The 16,361-nt window shown below is 38.2% G+C and overlaps 1 protein-coding gene across 5 annotated transcripts in view; it reads right to left on the bottom strand.

Moving 5' to 3' along the window:
• Positions 1–16,128, bottom strand: part of nav2b (neuron navigator 2b) — an 87,576-nt gene extending 71,448 nt beyond the window's left edge. The window contains exon 1 of one of the 5 annotated variants that reach the window (XM_082158900.1): positions 16,006–16,128. In XM_082158900.1, coding sequence (XP_082015026.1) covers positions 16,006–16,113 — 108 coding nt within the window. In that variant the 5' untranslated portion in view covers positions 16,114–16,128. Of the gene's footprint in view, positions 1–410; positions 792–16,005 lie in introns of those variants that run through there. The other 4 variants (XM_082158896.1, XM_082158898.1, XM_082158899.1 and 1 more) reach the window with 4 other exon arrangements.
• Between the last annotated feature and the right edge of the window lie 233 nt (positions 16,129–16,361).

The following is a 16,361-nucleotide window of genomic DNA, read 5'->3' as shown; positions in this document are numbered from 1 at the left end:
ATTGTAAGAATATAGTCGCAATTACTTGAAAATTCACATTGCAAGATATAGTCGCAACTCTGACACAAAGTTGCAATTGTGAGATATAAAGTTTCCATTACGAGAAACAAAGTCGTAATTGTGATATATCAAGTTGCATTGTAAGAAACAAAGTAATGATTTGCACAATTACAAAATAAAAACCTGTTGTAGCCTGAAGGTCTTTTAAAGGGTGCAAGACGATCAATAGTACTATAAAGATAACTGACCAAGTGGTCAATGCACAAATTATTAATTAATTTGTATTGATTTAATCAAAGTATAAAACTGTCTGTGTGGAATCAAACTATCCATACAAGGAAGATCATCTGTTAGTACATGAATCAATGCAACCACAAAGCCACATACAAATTAAGCATCAGTGTTCCAACCTGAGGGTCTCCTGATGTTTCTTTGGCATTCTGATACTTTTTCTGTAAAGTTGCAGTGCCTTGACTTTGCTGTCTGTAGATGGGAGACTTCAAGGGGATGAGGCTGGGCTGGGTGGGCTTCAGTGGTCCATTCTGTTGGGTTGCTACCCTAGCTGGAATGGGTAGCGCGGTACCATGCGCAGGTTTGGGCAATCCCGACTTCATCTTGGACGCGACTAGAATAGCAGGCATCTTCTTATCCTTTAACATTCAACCACGCACACGCTGGCACAAAGTTGTCTGGTTGCAGAGGCACAAGGCTCGGAGCAACCGCACACGCTGACTTAACAGCTGGAGCAATGCAGTGGGAAGTGTGTCCACAAACTCACATTCATGCAGCACTGGAAAGCTTGGCAGCAGACAGACGTCTTGCTAAACCTTCTAATAATGTGATTTTCCCATGACAATCAGCCAAATCCTTCCCCGTCATCAGTATCTTCAGTGTTCTTCTTGTCCAATGAAGCTCTACTCCATATTCGACTTGGGATCCGGACTCCGCCCGCCACCTGCTACTAGTCCCACAGCAGCGAGGAGTCGCCCAATATAGCTCTCTGGCAGGCAGAAATCACAGATAAGTGGGAAGCAGGCAGGATGCAATTTGATGTCAGAGCAGAAGAAACCTACAGTTTGTACATGGAAGTGTAACCAGCCCCCAGATGCAGTGGCAGCAAGGCATGAGTCTCAAGCTTGAGAAGGATTAACAAGCCATTAGCAAGACAGCAGATGTGTCTTATGGGAAAACTCAACGCTAACACCCCTGGGTGACAGCCTAATCAGCCATAATATCACCCTGCTCACCAATGCGCCTGAGAAACGGACAATTAGCAAGCAAAGAAGAAAAGTCTTGCTTTAGTTTATAGCTTTTAAAACTTTTTGATGCCACAGACCCTAAAATATTAAAGGACAGCTGGATATTTTTTTCTTTAGAAAGTATAAAACCCATTTATACTGTGGGGAAATAAAAAAATATTATAAATTTGGAAAATACAAAAAATATTATCAGGAAAAATATTGATTTGACAATGTATCTTTTTCTACCCACAATTAAAGTACTGTATAAACTTGAAGATAAATAAAACTAGGGCTGTCAACACATTAAAATAATTGTGATTAATGTCATGATTTCCTAAGCATAATTTAAGTGTAAAAAAACATTATTATATTATTAAATAATTATTATAATATATACACATTTATTTTCTTCTAATATTTAAATAAAATGTAAAAAAAAAAATATATATATATAACTATAACTATTATAAAATAATTAATAAAAAACATAAAAATAATTAGAATTATTACTATATATATATATATATATATATATATATATATATATATATATATATATATTTAAATAAAAATGTAAATTTTATATATATAAATTATTATTAGATTAATCATTCAAATTTTTATTATTATATAACTTTTCTCTGAACTTTTCTTGCAACCCCAATTTGAAAACCCCTCTCAGTCTAATTCTGTTCCAAGAAAATCCAAAATGAATACTTTTTAACAATCTGGCTGTGTGATCATAACCAACTACAAGTACAACTAATTGAGGCAAAATGGTAAGGAGAATTGTTTGTTCTTGTTGTCATCTCAACAAAGCAATTTACCCACTGCCAAAAACATCTATTAGGCATGATTAAAATCAGCAAATGACCAAAACTGCCTCGAAGCCTAGTATTTTTACTTGCAGTTAAAATTTTGTATGCGGTTTTACCATGATTGAAATGTTAAGTCTCATTCGCCCTGTTTTTCGGCAGTCGCTGAATTCCCATGCCTGGTTGCGTTTCTAACAGCATGCTGAGAGAGGGAGTGTTTGGTTATTCACGCAGCCCGAGCCGAGGCTTTGGGAGGATGAAATTCTGTTGGAGCAGCAGTTTTGAGTGTCTACAGATTGAACCCAATAATCCCTGTGGGGACGAGTGAAACCCACTGCCTCTCTGAAGCCTGGCACTGATGCATTGTTTCCTCAGAGAATCACTGTCCACTGACTCCAAAACTATGTTGAATGTGCAAAACTGAAGATGATGCCAGTCCAGCACGGATCTGGAAAACTGAAATATCAACTACTACCGAACAGATACGTGTCAGCCAATGTTTTCTTATGAATTTGAGATATCACCCATTTTCAATGCTCTGTTTATCTCAACAGGTGCAAAAGAGCCACATTTTATGAGTACTGCACCACCAAACCCTCCCTTCATTTTCCATTGGTTAAACAAACAGATATTTTTGCACCAATGTGGACGTGTTGGACTTGGATTCTCATTATACTAATTTCAGATCATTAAAACAGCACTGGGAATCAAGCAGAGGACACAGTAATAAACCTACCGCAGGAATGGTGGGTGGTAGGTTGCAGGTTGCTAGGTTGAGGCTTTGGTAAACACACATGTGCAACCACAACACACAGCATGGGATCAGTTTTACAGACCCATGCAACAAGAATACTCCTTGAAGGCAAACTGCTTTTGGACGGCAACATCTACAGCAGTAGTACATGCCCAATCTATTTCACCCACATTTCATTTTTAAAATGAATTAGTGTAGAATTCAGAAACCCGTGTTATTAGCACCACTGGTGGCCGTTAAGTGAACTGCAGCCAGCAAATTATTGTGCTCACAGTGAAGTTCTTTTTAGTATTTTGCTTAGAAGTAAAAACAAAGTTGGAAATACCTTTGCAGCTATATATTTTAACGAACATCCCGATGCTGTACACGCTGCTGAGAGTGACGTTCAGATGAAAATATGTTCTGCGCGCTTTTCCTCTCAACAACAAAAATAAACGCACAACAAAAATGACAGCAGCGAGAAAGCAGCAGTTAAGAAAGCATCTGATCATTCGCAACAGCACTGCGATTCCCCGGCATCATGTCGACAGATGAAGTAATTAAAATTACACTGTTGATAGTTTGATTATGAAGTACGCCTCTGGCTGTGAGACTATAGTTTGAATGAATCCCCTTTTCTTATGACACATTACAGTACAGAATAGCTCTTTCGGCATTATATTGAACGGTGTAGGCTATATAAACATTCGTTTCAACTGTCATTGAACGGAAGAGAGACTATCTGGAGCACGCATGGATGGATGTTCATTAAAAATGCCACTAGATGCACCAGACAGCCCTGGGAAATGTAATGATGTTATTTAAAGCACAGAAATACTCAAATTAAAAACTAAAACTAATTAAAAAACACTGAAGAAAAACAAAAATGAAATTAAATGGAAAGGACAAGCTAAAAAATAATACATTTTTAACTAAATTCAAAACAATGCAGTAACAAGGCTGATTGTAATCAAATTTATTTTACTTTATTTACTATCTTGGTGTGATTTTTTTACTAGTCACAATGCAATCTCTATGAAAGATATATATACACTGGCTTAAAATCTGGCCAAAATTAGGTATCATAAAACCTTCTTGACAGCTACAATAACTTAAAATGCTGCTTCTGTGGGCAGGTTGTGGAACAGCAAATTATCATATTTTCTCTTTTAAGACCAGAGAATGTCCGTGCACACCACAGGGGGGTCATCTGACGCTGACTGTCCAGTTCATTAAACTCTTCTCTAAAGTTAGCCTTTAAACAGAGCCCATGAAGCAGCTTATTCCATATGGTCACTTGTTGTGAGTGGACATCTGCCCACTTCACACTCAATACGTTTCTGCGGACAGAGCGTGCCAGGTTACATCTTAGGTCACAGTAACCTTAAACTGTAAGGACAGGTTGACATCACGCTGGTCTCGGGATGGACAGTGTACGACTTTATGAAAGTAGTAAGCCATCACCATGCTACACTCTTAAAAATAAAAGTTATTTAAATGGCATCGATTAGTGGTTCAACAGATCACAAAACTCACGGTTCGGATCACTATACGCTTTTTGAGTAAAGGTTCGGATCATTTTTTGGAAAAAAAGAAGGACAAACACACAAACTACAAGCACAGATAAATACAATATAACAGTTACAAATAAAGTAAGGTCTAACGTTAGTATTCAGGTAGAGAACTGTAATAATTAATCTTAAATGTAAAATATCACTATAGTGTTCACTGTATAAATTATATATAGATAAATCTTTGCTATAGATGTGTTTTGTTGTTTGAGTAATGACACAGACAGCAACAGGTATTTATGTTTACCATCACTTAAGACATAACCAACTTACGAGAATACTTGTTGAGATTAGTATTTTGACATAATTTTGTGGCTGTGTGAACATAACAGCGCACGAGTACCGAATTGAGTTCTCTTTTGCCTCTTCTCGCACTGGAATGGTTTAAAATCACTTGAATTTGTAAACTGGCAAAACAAAACGCGTGCAAATGAGAAAATTTCACTCTATGATGGTTAAACTTTGTAATTAATCCGCGAATCACATGCGTGCCGAACCATGGGGCCTGGACTGTACGGATCACGAATCAACTACGATCCGTTTAACCCCAAAGCATCGATGGTTCCATGAACAACCTTTAGCATCCATGAAAACTTTCCAGTGCACAAAAGGTTGCTTATAGTGAAAAAAGGTTCTTTAGATTATTTTAAAAAGATCTTCACACTAAGACAAAATGGTTCTTTTAAGAACTGATAAAGTTCTTTGGGCGACCAAAACTGGTTCTTCTACGGCATCACTCGTGAAAACTCACTTTTGGACCAATTTGAACCAGAGGCCATCAATGGACCGTATCAGACAAAAGTGTGTGCAGGATGTGAAACAGACACACCACTTCAGCAAATCTCCACAGTGCTGGACAGTCACAGGACTATCAGCTACACTCTTGCTGACAGAAACAGAATCACGTCCGGATCCAAAACTATGCAGGCACTTTGAGGTATATCTTCATGCACACGTGGACACACACACACTCCCATTCCTGTTAATAATTCAGAACAAAAATATCAAATTCTCCAACATTTTTGCACTATGCAGTATATATGCTGTCCACAACTTATCAACACAAAACAGTATATTCAGGCATATTCTGCAACTTTAAACGAGTGCATGGCCAAATGTCAGCCGCACATTGACAGTGGCAAGCTTCTGCTGAACAGGATGCAGACCCAGAGATAGTGATACACTATCAGAGAATGACTGATGCCAAAAGCGGTCCGTACTGCTTTCTAAAACCTATTCAGAGACGTGCCTATTCAGAGACATAATGTTTCTTTTATTGGAAAAGATTACAATAATTACCAGCGTTAATAGTTTTGCCACTTTTGCTATGCTTGCCAATTTGTATAGAACCAAAGAGCATACTCTTTTTAAACTATTAAAAAATGATATTTGAGCAACTGCACACAATTGATATGAACTCACAAAACAACATGCTTTAATAATGTTGTTTATAATAAATTCTTTTGAATGGTAGTGTACTTTGAAAGTGTTCCTTAGATCTTATTCCACTGAAAAAAATATTTTATTCTACTGAAGTAGATATTTTAAAGGTTGTTGGCTCTTCATCAATCAATCAATCAATCAATCAATCAACCTTGATAATGAATTTTAAAGATGTGTCCACTACCCAATGTAGTGCTCACCAGCAAAAGTGAAGTAAATTCAGGGTCATTAAGGAGATCTATTCCACCCCATGCATTTCCTTTCACAAGCTTGGTGAGAAGCAGCAGACGGACTCTTGGAACGGCAGTTTATTCCACTTTTCCAAGCCAATGATCAGATTACAGTTTGCATGCCCAGTCAGCAAACAATCTTGTTACTGGCTTATATGCTGGGTTCAGAGACAGGAAGATCACACCTTCTGAGGGATCACAGCTAAATACATTGCCCTTCATGTCAAACGTCAACAGTCATACAATGTTCATGTAAATAACCTTTCAAGCAATAAATACGATTTAAAGGTATATTTCAACCACAAATTAAATGTTGGTGAGTAAATTACCTTTTTAACTTTGGGTTGACATTCAGCAAAAGCCTCTTAAAATGATTTGACTATAATTTCGTAAATGTTCTTTTCCACAAAACAGTTCAAACGGAGATGAAGAAAAAGGACAAAGGAGGAATCTCAGCTTTAACATGGTGTTTCCAAAGTAAATGAATGTGTTGTTTTGCTCAGAATCAAACACAGAAGGTCACGTCGTCACACCAAACACCACCTGCTTCTGAATCCTCTTACCAAAACCACACATCTCCAGCTCAGTCTGCAGTCAGCAGTGATAAGCAACATTCACAAACTGCTAATAGCATAAGGGCATTAGTGACATATCACACAAGATTAGCATCTTAGCCTGATGCCTGTACACCCGAGCCATGCTAGCAGAGGTTGAACCTGTGAAAACACTGCTTGCTTGTTGTGATGAGCTTGAAAACATACTGGAACTTATTAACACTATAGATCAACCTTGAAAAACAATGTTCAAAATTTTTTAATTAGTGCTGTTATTTATAATCAACCATTTTATTTACTATTGTAGATGTATTAATTGTGAAAAATAAATTAGTAGTACTCATTAGTAGAAGTACTCATTATAAAATGTACTCATTTACAAAAATAAAATGAATATAACATTTAATAAAATAATATAAAATATTTATAAAGTAGCAAATAAATAAGATAGCTTGCATACAACTGCGTATTCGAATGGAAATTCAAACCACAAGTTTAATTGCAACAAACTTCATACGGATGGTCAAAAGTCTGACTCCAGCTGGGGTCAAACCTGATGTGTTACCAGCTTAGAGAGCACCAGGCTATCACCACTCACATACAGTCAGTACACTGCGCCATTTAAAAGAGAATGGGAGATGTTACTCAACTGAAATCAATCTTTATGGTTTACGGCACTTCTACACTCCCTGAATGGCCTTCCTTTCTAAGCTAGGAGGAGGTCAAAGCCTTGAGCAGTGCTGCTTGAACTGAGATAACTTGCAAGGAGGTATAAATAGAAGGAGATAGAGAAGAGAATCACAGCGGCACGCGACATGAGACACAGTTGGCCTGGAGGAAGCAAACGTGTGAAACAGGAACACACACGGAACAATGCCTCCGATAAGACGAGGTGTCTGAGGGACCCGAGATTGTGCTCTTCTCACTCCCATTGGGGAGATAAGGCGCAAGCAACTGCAATGAGATAAATAGTTGCTTCCTTAAAGAAACAATACTGAAAGCTTAAGCAAGAAACTTCTAGAAATGAATACACCACTTAGAAAATCTCCAAATTGTCTCATTTAGGTGGTTTGAAAAGGTTTGAATTAGAGGAAAGGAAGAACACATGTTAAATCAATTGCCTACCGAGCCAGATAGAAATAAAAACAAACCATCCGATTAATGTCATATTTGGGGCTGTTCAATTGTAGACTTCTTTGCTGCCAGATCCTCATGGCTTTGATATCTGGTTAAACACACACCCGCTTCTAGACTCCGCAGTCCAACTTAACGCTAATAGCAGGAAACACACAAAAACCCCAAAAACACATCAACCTGTGTGATGTCACTCATCCCCAAAAACTTCTGAGCTCATGGCAAAATGAACCAGAATATACCAGCCTACATGCAACCACTGGGACAAATTAAGTCAGGAACTACTTTAGGAAGTACTTTTTCAAGCCTTTTAGTGAGTTAGCGGTGGGATTATCGCATGTGGCAATGATTCCAGAATATTCAGCAAGAAGTAAAAACTGTAACTTGATTTTTACATTGCAAAACTCACCACTACAATGCCTGAGTGTTGTAAAAAAAAAAGAAAAAAAAAGAAAAAAAAAGTCAATATTTGAAAATAATAATAATAATTAAAGCTGCAAGCAGCGATGAAAGGGCCCTCGCACCCGTGCCATCGTCACTCGTTGGCTTTAGGAAGACAGAGCATGGTTGGGCAATGTGCATTTAAGGAGGTATACAGTATATAGTAGTTGCTAGCATGTTTAGTATGTTTTTAGCATGCTTAGTACACAATAGGTATGTGGTTAGTACTGCATTACTGTGTTAACCAGTTCAGTTTCTGTTGGCAGTAGGTGGGGTTATATATCTGAATATTGCTTTGTAGATGTGTTCAGTGCAGGACTTTTATCAAGTATGTGAAGTTTGGGGCAGATTGGATATTGTATGTTTGAGTTACAGCAAATTCATATTTAATTGTAGTAATAGTATGGTTTAGTACTTATAGTGTTTACTAGTATGTTTTAGCATGTTTCTAGTATGTTGGTAGGATGTTAAGCACCTACTGGCATTTTTTTTTATATGTTATTAGGAGTCCACAACAGTGTTTAACATGTCACTTCCTGTTGCCAGCAGGTGGCGCATTGACTGTAACTGAATATGAGCATTGTCATGTGTTCAAGACAGAACGCTTATCAAAAGTGTGAAGTTTGGCGCAGATTGGACATTGCCTTCTTGAGTAACAACAACATCCTGTTTCATTATATTAGCATGCTTTAGCACTTAGCTTAGTATTGCTAGCATGTTTTAACATGTTTCTAGCATGTTTAGAAGTCAATGGTATTTTTAACATGTTGCTAGAACGGCATCAACGTGTTAAACATGACACTTCCTGTTACCAGTAGGTGGCACTATTACTATAACTGAATATTCTCATGTAGATGTGTTCAGGCCATGACTCTTATCAAACGTGTGAAGTTTGGGGCAGACTGGACATTCCGTGCCTGTGTTACAGCAAATTCCTATTTAATTGCAGTATTAGCATGCTTTAGCACTAAGCTAAGTGTTTGCTAGCATTTTTTAACATGTTTCTAGTATGTTGTTAGCATGTTTAGCACATGCTGGAACTTTTTTATATGTTATTAGGAGTCCACAACAGTGTTTAACATGTCACTTCCTGTTGCCAGCAGGTGGCGCTATGACTGTAACTGAATATGAGCATGGTCATGTGTTCAGGACAGAACGCTTATCAAAAGAGTGAAGTTTGGCGCAGATTGGACATTGCCTTCTTGAGTAACAACAACATCCTGTTTCATTGAATTAACATGCTTTAGCACTTAGCTAAGTTTTGCTAGCATGTTTTAACATGTTTCTAGCATGTTTAGAAGTCAATGGCATTTTTAACATGTTGCTAGAACGGCATCAACGTGTTAAACATGACACTTCCTGTTACCAGTAGGTGGCGCTATTACTATAACTGAATATTCTCATGTAGATGTGTTCAGGCCATGACTCTTATCAAACGTGTGACGTTTGGGGCAGACTGGACATTCCGTGCCTGTGTTTCAGCAAATTCCTATTTAATTGCAGTATTAGCATGCTTAAGCACTAAGCTAAGTGTTTGCTAGCATGTTTTAACATGTTTCTAGTATGTTGTTAGCATGTTTAGCACATGCTGGAACTTTTTTATATGTTATTAGGAGTCCACAACAGTGTTTAACATGTCACTTCCTGTTGCCAGCAGGTGGCGCTATGACTGTAACTGAATATGAGCATGGTCATGTGTCCAGGACAGAACGCTTATCAAAAGTGTGAAGTTTGGCGCAGATTGGACATTGCCTTCTTGAGTAACAACAACATCCTGTTTCATTGAATTAGCATGCTTTAGCACTTAGCTAAGTATTGCTAGCATGTTTTAACATGTTTCTAGCATGTTTAGAAGTCAATGGCATTTTTAACATGTTGCTAGAATGGCATCAACGTGTTAAACATGACACTTCCTGTTACCAGTAGGTGGCGCTATTACTATAACTGAATATTCTCATGTAGATGTGTTCAGGACAGAACGATTATCAAAAGTGTGAAGTTTGGGGCAGATTGGACATTCCATGCCTGAGTTACAGCAAATTCCTATTTAATTGCAAAAATAGCATGCTTTAGCACTTAGCTAAGAGTTTGCTAGCATGTTTTAGCATGCTTCTAGTATGTTGTTAGCATGTTTAGCACTTGCTGGCACTTTTTTATATGTTATTAGGAGTCCATAACAGTGTTAAACATGTCACTTCCTGTTGCCAGCAGGTGGCGCTATGACTATAACTGAATATGAGCATGGTCATGTGTTCAGGACAGAACGCTTATCAAACGTGTGAAGTTCGGGGCAGATTGGACATTCCATGCCTGAGTTACAGCAACTTCCTGTTTCATGGCGAAACATCGAAATTTGTCAGGCCGCCGAGGACCCGCCCTTCGACGAAAACTCAAGATCTTCGCAATTTAACGTCGCAAAGGCCTTAAGATTACACTCACCAAATTTGAAGATGATCAGATTAAAACTGTAGGAGGAGTTCGTTAAAGTACGAGGCATGAAAATGGCAAAAACTGCACAAAAATCTGAGAGGAAGTTCAAAATGGCTGACTTCCTGTTGTGTTTAGGGCTATGCTCCAAGAGACTTTTTTGTAGGTATTAGGTGATTACATGTATGTACCGAATTTCGTGCACGTACGTGGAACGTTGCGGGAGGCGCACTCCGTTGAACTTTTATAGGTGGCGCTATCGAGCCATTTTGCCCCGTCCAATTCTGAAACCTATATCAGATGTAAATTTTCGCCAGTTCTGACGCGTGTGCAAAGTTTTGTGAGTTTTCGAGCATGTTTAGGCCCTCAAAAATGCAATTAAATGCGGAGAAGAATAATAATAATAAACAGAGCAATTCCAAGAGGGTCCTCACACCATCGGTGCTCGGGCCCTAATAATTCAATAAATAGACTGGGTCCCTCCTTCAACATCTAGATATTATTTAAATTAAACATTTTAAAATTCAGGCAGAAATTGTAGATTTAGAAATTGTAGAATATTAAGTCATTAACATTTTAATATTATATAATATCAGAAAATAAATAACTCAATACCCACCTTACTAAGTGCTTAATTTTGGAAACCTATAGATATTATCTTCTCTTGAAACGCAATGAAGTGGTCATTTCCAATGGTCTAATTCTAATAAGTTAGCAGGCTAACCCCAATTATTTTAGCCTGACTTTTTTAAATATATGAACCCAAACCCTAAGTGTAAGCTTAAAGGCATTTTCAGTTTGAGTCAAGTGGTATTTAAAACCAGTCATAGAGAATAATCATTACATTGGCAGTAAATGTGCAATTTGCAGCAGTGCTGCCACCTACTGTTAGACTGACCCCATCACAGCAAAGGGCAGTAACATGCTTTTTGTTTATATACTTATAAAAACAGTGTTCAAATACCATATGAGACAGCAAAACTTTCTTCTGCTCTCACAAAGACATCAATGTCACTTTTGCAAGGGAATTTACTTTGGATTTGAACTGCAAGTGCTTTGCTTCACTGAAAATTAAAGGGTGCAAAGATAAAATAAAAAATGTAACTAAATGTTACACAGTGATCAGGCATTGATGCAAGTGAACTAATCACTCACAGTGAAACTATTCAATTGAATTCCATCTGGGGGTCTTTGAGAGGCTTGTGTTCAGCAGCCCCTTACTCTGATTGTGAGGCGTTTCTGAGACTGCATCTATTATTTAGCGAAGCAAAGCACGGATGGGGGAGGTTTGCCCTTTGAAAACACACCACTGTCATGAGGTGGTCTTCACACCCTCAGTCCCAGTCACTTACTTATTAAAAAGCCACATTCTCGTTTCTACACAAGGAAAGATGGAGGACAAATGGATGAAAGTGGGTTAGATACGTTTGAACAGTAGTCTATATTAGTTGAAAACGTATTCTTACTTAATTTCTTTATTACATTTAGGGTGAATTCAGGTAAATCAGGCCAGTTTTGATATAACCAAAGCACCCACATTCACCTGAATTCACCCTATACTTATCTGCATGCATCTGATCTTATCCAGTGTGCTTCAATAGCATAAAAGATGAGCAGGCTAAGAGACAATAGCAAAGCCAAAGGCAGAGTTAAAAGGAAAGAAAACTCAGCTGCCTGAGTCTATCAGAACACCAGTCATCTCCCATCACATCACTGGGGCCATTTACAGTACATTGTGCCACTGAGCTTCCAGCTCAAAGGAAGGACAAAAAGAAATAGAACAGAAACAAGAAGGGGAACAGGATCTGCTAAGAAATACTTGGAATTTCCTTATCATAAAATGTTTACGACTCTTAAATTCCAATGGATTCCAGACAGACATAACATGTCTATCATAAAAATGAAAATGCAATGATGCACTGATAAGTATAGCATAGTATGCATCTCATTCTGCTTTTTTAAACTCCAGGGATTTTTTTTAATTATTATTATTGTGAAGAGTACAATCAATGCAATTCAATTTAAAACCAGGATGTAATATTTTGCATCTGATGTGAAATCAATTTGAATTCAAACACTGTTGAGATGAAATGAACAAAAGATTTCCACAATGCAATAGTGGGTAGTCATTCACCTAATTGAACCCAAACTGCATCTGATGGTACTCTAAAGAAAAAAAAGTGAATTAGCATTACAAAAGATAAATGAAGAGGTCACAAAAATGTCCTATAGAGAATGTTATCCAATGGCACAGCAAGAGAAGACGATGTTTAAGCATAAAGAAACAGTTCAGCCAAAAGAGACACGATCGCTTTAAATGATGAACAGATTTTATTCACATATTTGTGAATCAAACATTGATCAACGAACATAAACAGAAGCTTAACCAAACCTGCTTGACACACGAGAACAAACCACTTGTGGAAGCTCAAACGTGCTGCGTAACATGAGAATGAACCTCATTGGTTCCTGCGGAAGCTCAAACGTGCTGCGTAACATGAGAATGAACCTCATTGGTTCTTGAGGAAGCTCAAACGTGCTGCGCAACATGAGAATGAACCTCATTGGTTCCTGCGGAAGCTCAAACGTGGTGCGTAACACGAGAATGAACCTCATTGATTCCTGCGGAAGCTCAAACGTGGTGCGTAACATGAGAATGAACCTCATTGGTTCCTGCGGAAGCTCAAACGTGCTGCGTAACATGAGAATGAACCTCATTGGTTCCTGCGGAAGCTCAAACGTGCTGCGTAACATGAGAATGAACCTCATTGGTTCCTGAGGAAGCTCAAACGTGGTGCGCAACACGAGAATGAACCTCATTGGTTCTTGCAGAAGCTCAAACGTGCTGCGCAACATGAGAATGAACCTCATTGGTTCCTGCGGAAGCTCAAACGTGGTGCGTAACACGAGAATGAACCTCATTGGTTCTTGAGGAAGCTCAACCGTGCTGCGTAACACGAGAATGAACCTCATTGGATCTTGCGGAAGCTCAAACGTGCTGCGCAACATGAGAATGAACCTCATTGGTTCCTGCGGAAGCTCAAACGTGGTGCGTAACATGAGAATGAACCTCATTGGTTTCTGTGGAAGCTCAAACGTGCTGCGTAACATGAGAATGAATCTTATTGGTTCTTGTAGAAGCTCAAACGTGCTGGTTAACACAAGAATGAATGAAATAACACAATAACTCATTGGTTCTCGCACGCAAAGCAAACATGCTTGAGCTTCCGTTCACCACAACTGATGTGTGAGCTGATGAATGTTTATATGTGAATAAAAGTGCATAGGCCTCTCTAAAACTGTTTGGATGCCCAGGAAGTCCGATTTCAGAACAAAGAAGATACTGCAGCGGATGGCTGATTTTGTGAGAGAAACAACCACACAAGAAACAGAACCTTAACTTGCCAAAAAAAAAAAAAAAAACTGTCAATAGATTAAATAGTAAATTAGGACTGAATAGAAAATTCATCTTTGTATTTCAATGCTGTTTTTACTCACCTCAAAGCAACTTCAATCTAAAATGACATCAATGCACCATATTGGTTCAACAAGGTTACTCGTAAACTTTTCAACTTTCAGTATTCAATGAATAATAGTGAAAATACTGTATGTCAGAGTTTAATATGAATATACTGTATACACTGGACCACATTCTCTTTTTCTAAGTACAGGTGAACCAACAACTCGAACAACTGAAAAATTGTGCACTGAAAAACTTAAAAAGACATAAAAGCAAACCACAAACTTCAAAATGTTGAACTTCAGCCCAGTGTAACCTGATTGGGCGAGTGCCTGGAATAGAAAGCTAAATCAGAACAGCTCACATGTGCATCTTACAAATTTTTGCGAAAAGAACTTTAGCTTTGCTAGTCAGTCAGGCCAGTAGAGCCTAATGTCTACTGGCAAGCTCGTCTTCATTGAGAAGGAGGACTTTGGACAATTCTTCGTTCCTCATGGCCCCTATAAAGTGATTAGATTCCGTGTCAGTGGAACCAGTTAATGGCGATGACAGGGCTAACAGTGAATTAACACACAAGTCCACAGGCCGAGCTAAGCTCAGTCGTGAAAGAAAAGCATTCAGAGGGGGGTGATTGGGAGGGCTTCAACAATTTAATCTGGATTTATGTTGCAGACCTCAGTGGAAATTTTGCTGGAAAACCACACATAGATATAAATGGTTGCTATAAAATCAACATCTCTTTTTAATTCAGAGAAATAGGGTATGCCAAGGGTTGGTGAGAACAACCTGTTCTTTGTTGAACTGTCAAGCCGTGACACCCTTATCGTCATAATGAATGTGCAGCTGCACTGCAGGTGAACTGAGCAAACACTCATTCTTTATTGACCACAGAAGGAGGGAAAAATATGAAGATGAATGTTTCATCCATTCTACAAGCAATAGAACATACCAGTATGCAGTGACCCTAAAAAGTATTCTGACATGTAAGCTATGCTTAATAATATTAGTATTTGACATCACATTTGAGCATGATTTTTAATAAATGGTCTCAAGGTAATTTTTGTCCAAATATATATGTTTGTGTATGTGTGTTTGTTGAAGTAACACATACTTTGACTAATCATAAACCTAGTTCATCCAGACAATTAGCCTGGCATACGTCAGGAGAGATTTGAGTCTGATTCTTTATGATGTTTAAGTTCCTACGAGGGCCTCTAGGTCCGTCTAACACCCAGCAAATCATTAGATCTAATCACCCTCACTTATCATGGCAAATTAACTAATGGCTTTGACAGTGAACATGGAATGTGGCTTCTTCAAAGCACGAGCAGGGATGGTGCCCCAGCTGTTCGGATATAGGCATCTGGGGTACCAGTGTCAATAGAAACTCTCCATAGACCATATGGATCTCGTGCTGCTTGAGCATTCACTTTAAATTATTCTAAGCACATATTTTGGAATATTTAGTGAATGAAGGCTCGGGAATTGCCATCCATGTGGAAACTACTAAGTATTTGATGTATTTGTTTATGAAATGTATAGTTCACCCAAAAAATAACAGTTCTGTCATCGTTTACTCACCCTCATGTTGTTAAAAAAAAAAAAAAAAATCTGTGGAAAAAAATTTGATTTGGACCCCATTTACTTTAATTGTATGGTCAGAATAGTTTTTCTTTTGTGTTCTACTGAAGAAAGAGAGGAAAAGTCATGGGATTGGGTAAAATAAGATTTTTATTTCACTTTAAAATGTTTTAATTTTAAAAGTTCTTGTTCTATCTTCAAGCATTCTTGAATGAGACAAACGTGGGAGAGAGAACGCTTGGTCTGAAAGAAATAACCTACTTTACCAAACGTACACCTTGCGAGCAAAATAGGCAAGGAGATTTCAGAGAGGTTTTTGCAGCAAATACAAGCTATGAATTTTTCGATAATTTGAATTAAATATGCTCAACTTACTTTTTTCTGGTCTTCGAGAGCATGGGTGACAGTCCTCCTCTTCTGTTGAAGCTGCTGTTGCTGGTGATGGGGACAGAGGTGTTGGCATGTCTCCGAACCTACCTCCATTATATCGGAAACCCCGGGGCTCCCAACCAAATCTACTCTCCGAAACGTGCGAGATATTCCGAGATCCTTCCTCGATCAAGATGTTCCTTGATCCCCCTTATCAGACATTAAATTTAGTCATTAAAGCTACAATCAAACGAGGGGCTTTGCTAACCTTCATTTGGCTGCTCCGCTGCTCAATGGATTGATCCAGCACAACAAGAGTTGGAGGATCTGCAGACACTGATCTTTGGTTCATGATCCCAAAT

This window comes from Leuciscus leuciscus (assembly GCF_965113295.1).
Source record: "Leuciscus leuciscus genome assembly, chromosome: 25".
Lineage (NCBI taxonomy): Eukaryota > Metazoa > Chordata > Actinopteri > Cypriniformes > Leuciscidae > Leuciscus > Leuciscus leuciscus.
Note: the sequence above shows the minus strand (reverse complement) of the source record. Positions and strands in the feature narration are given on the sequence as shown.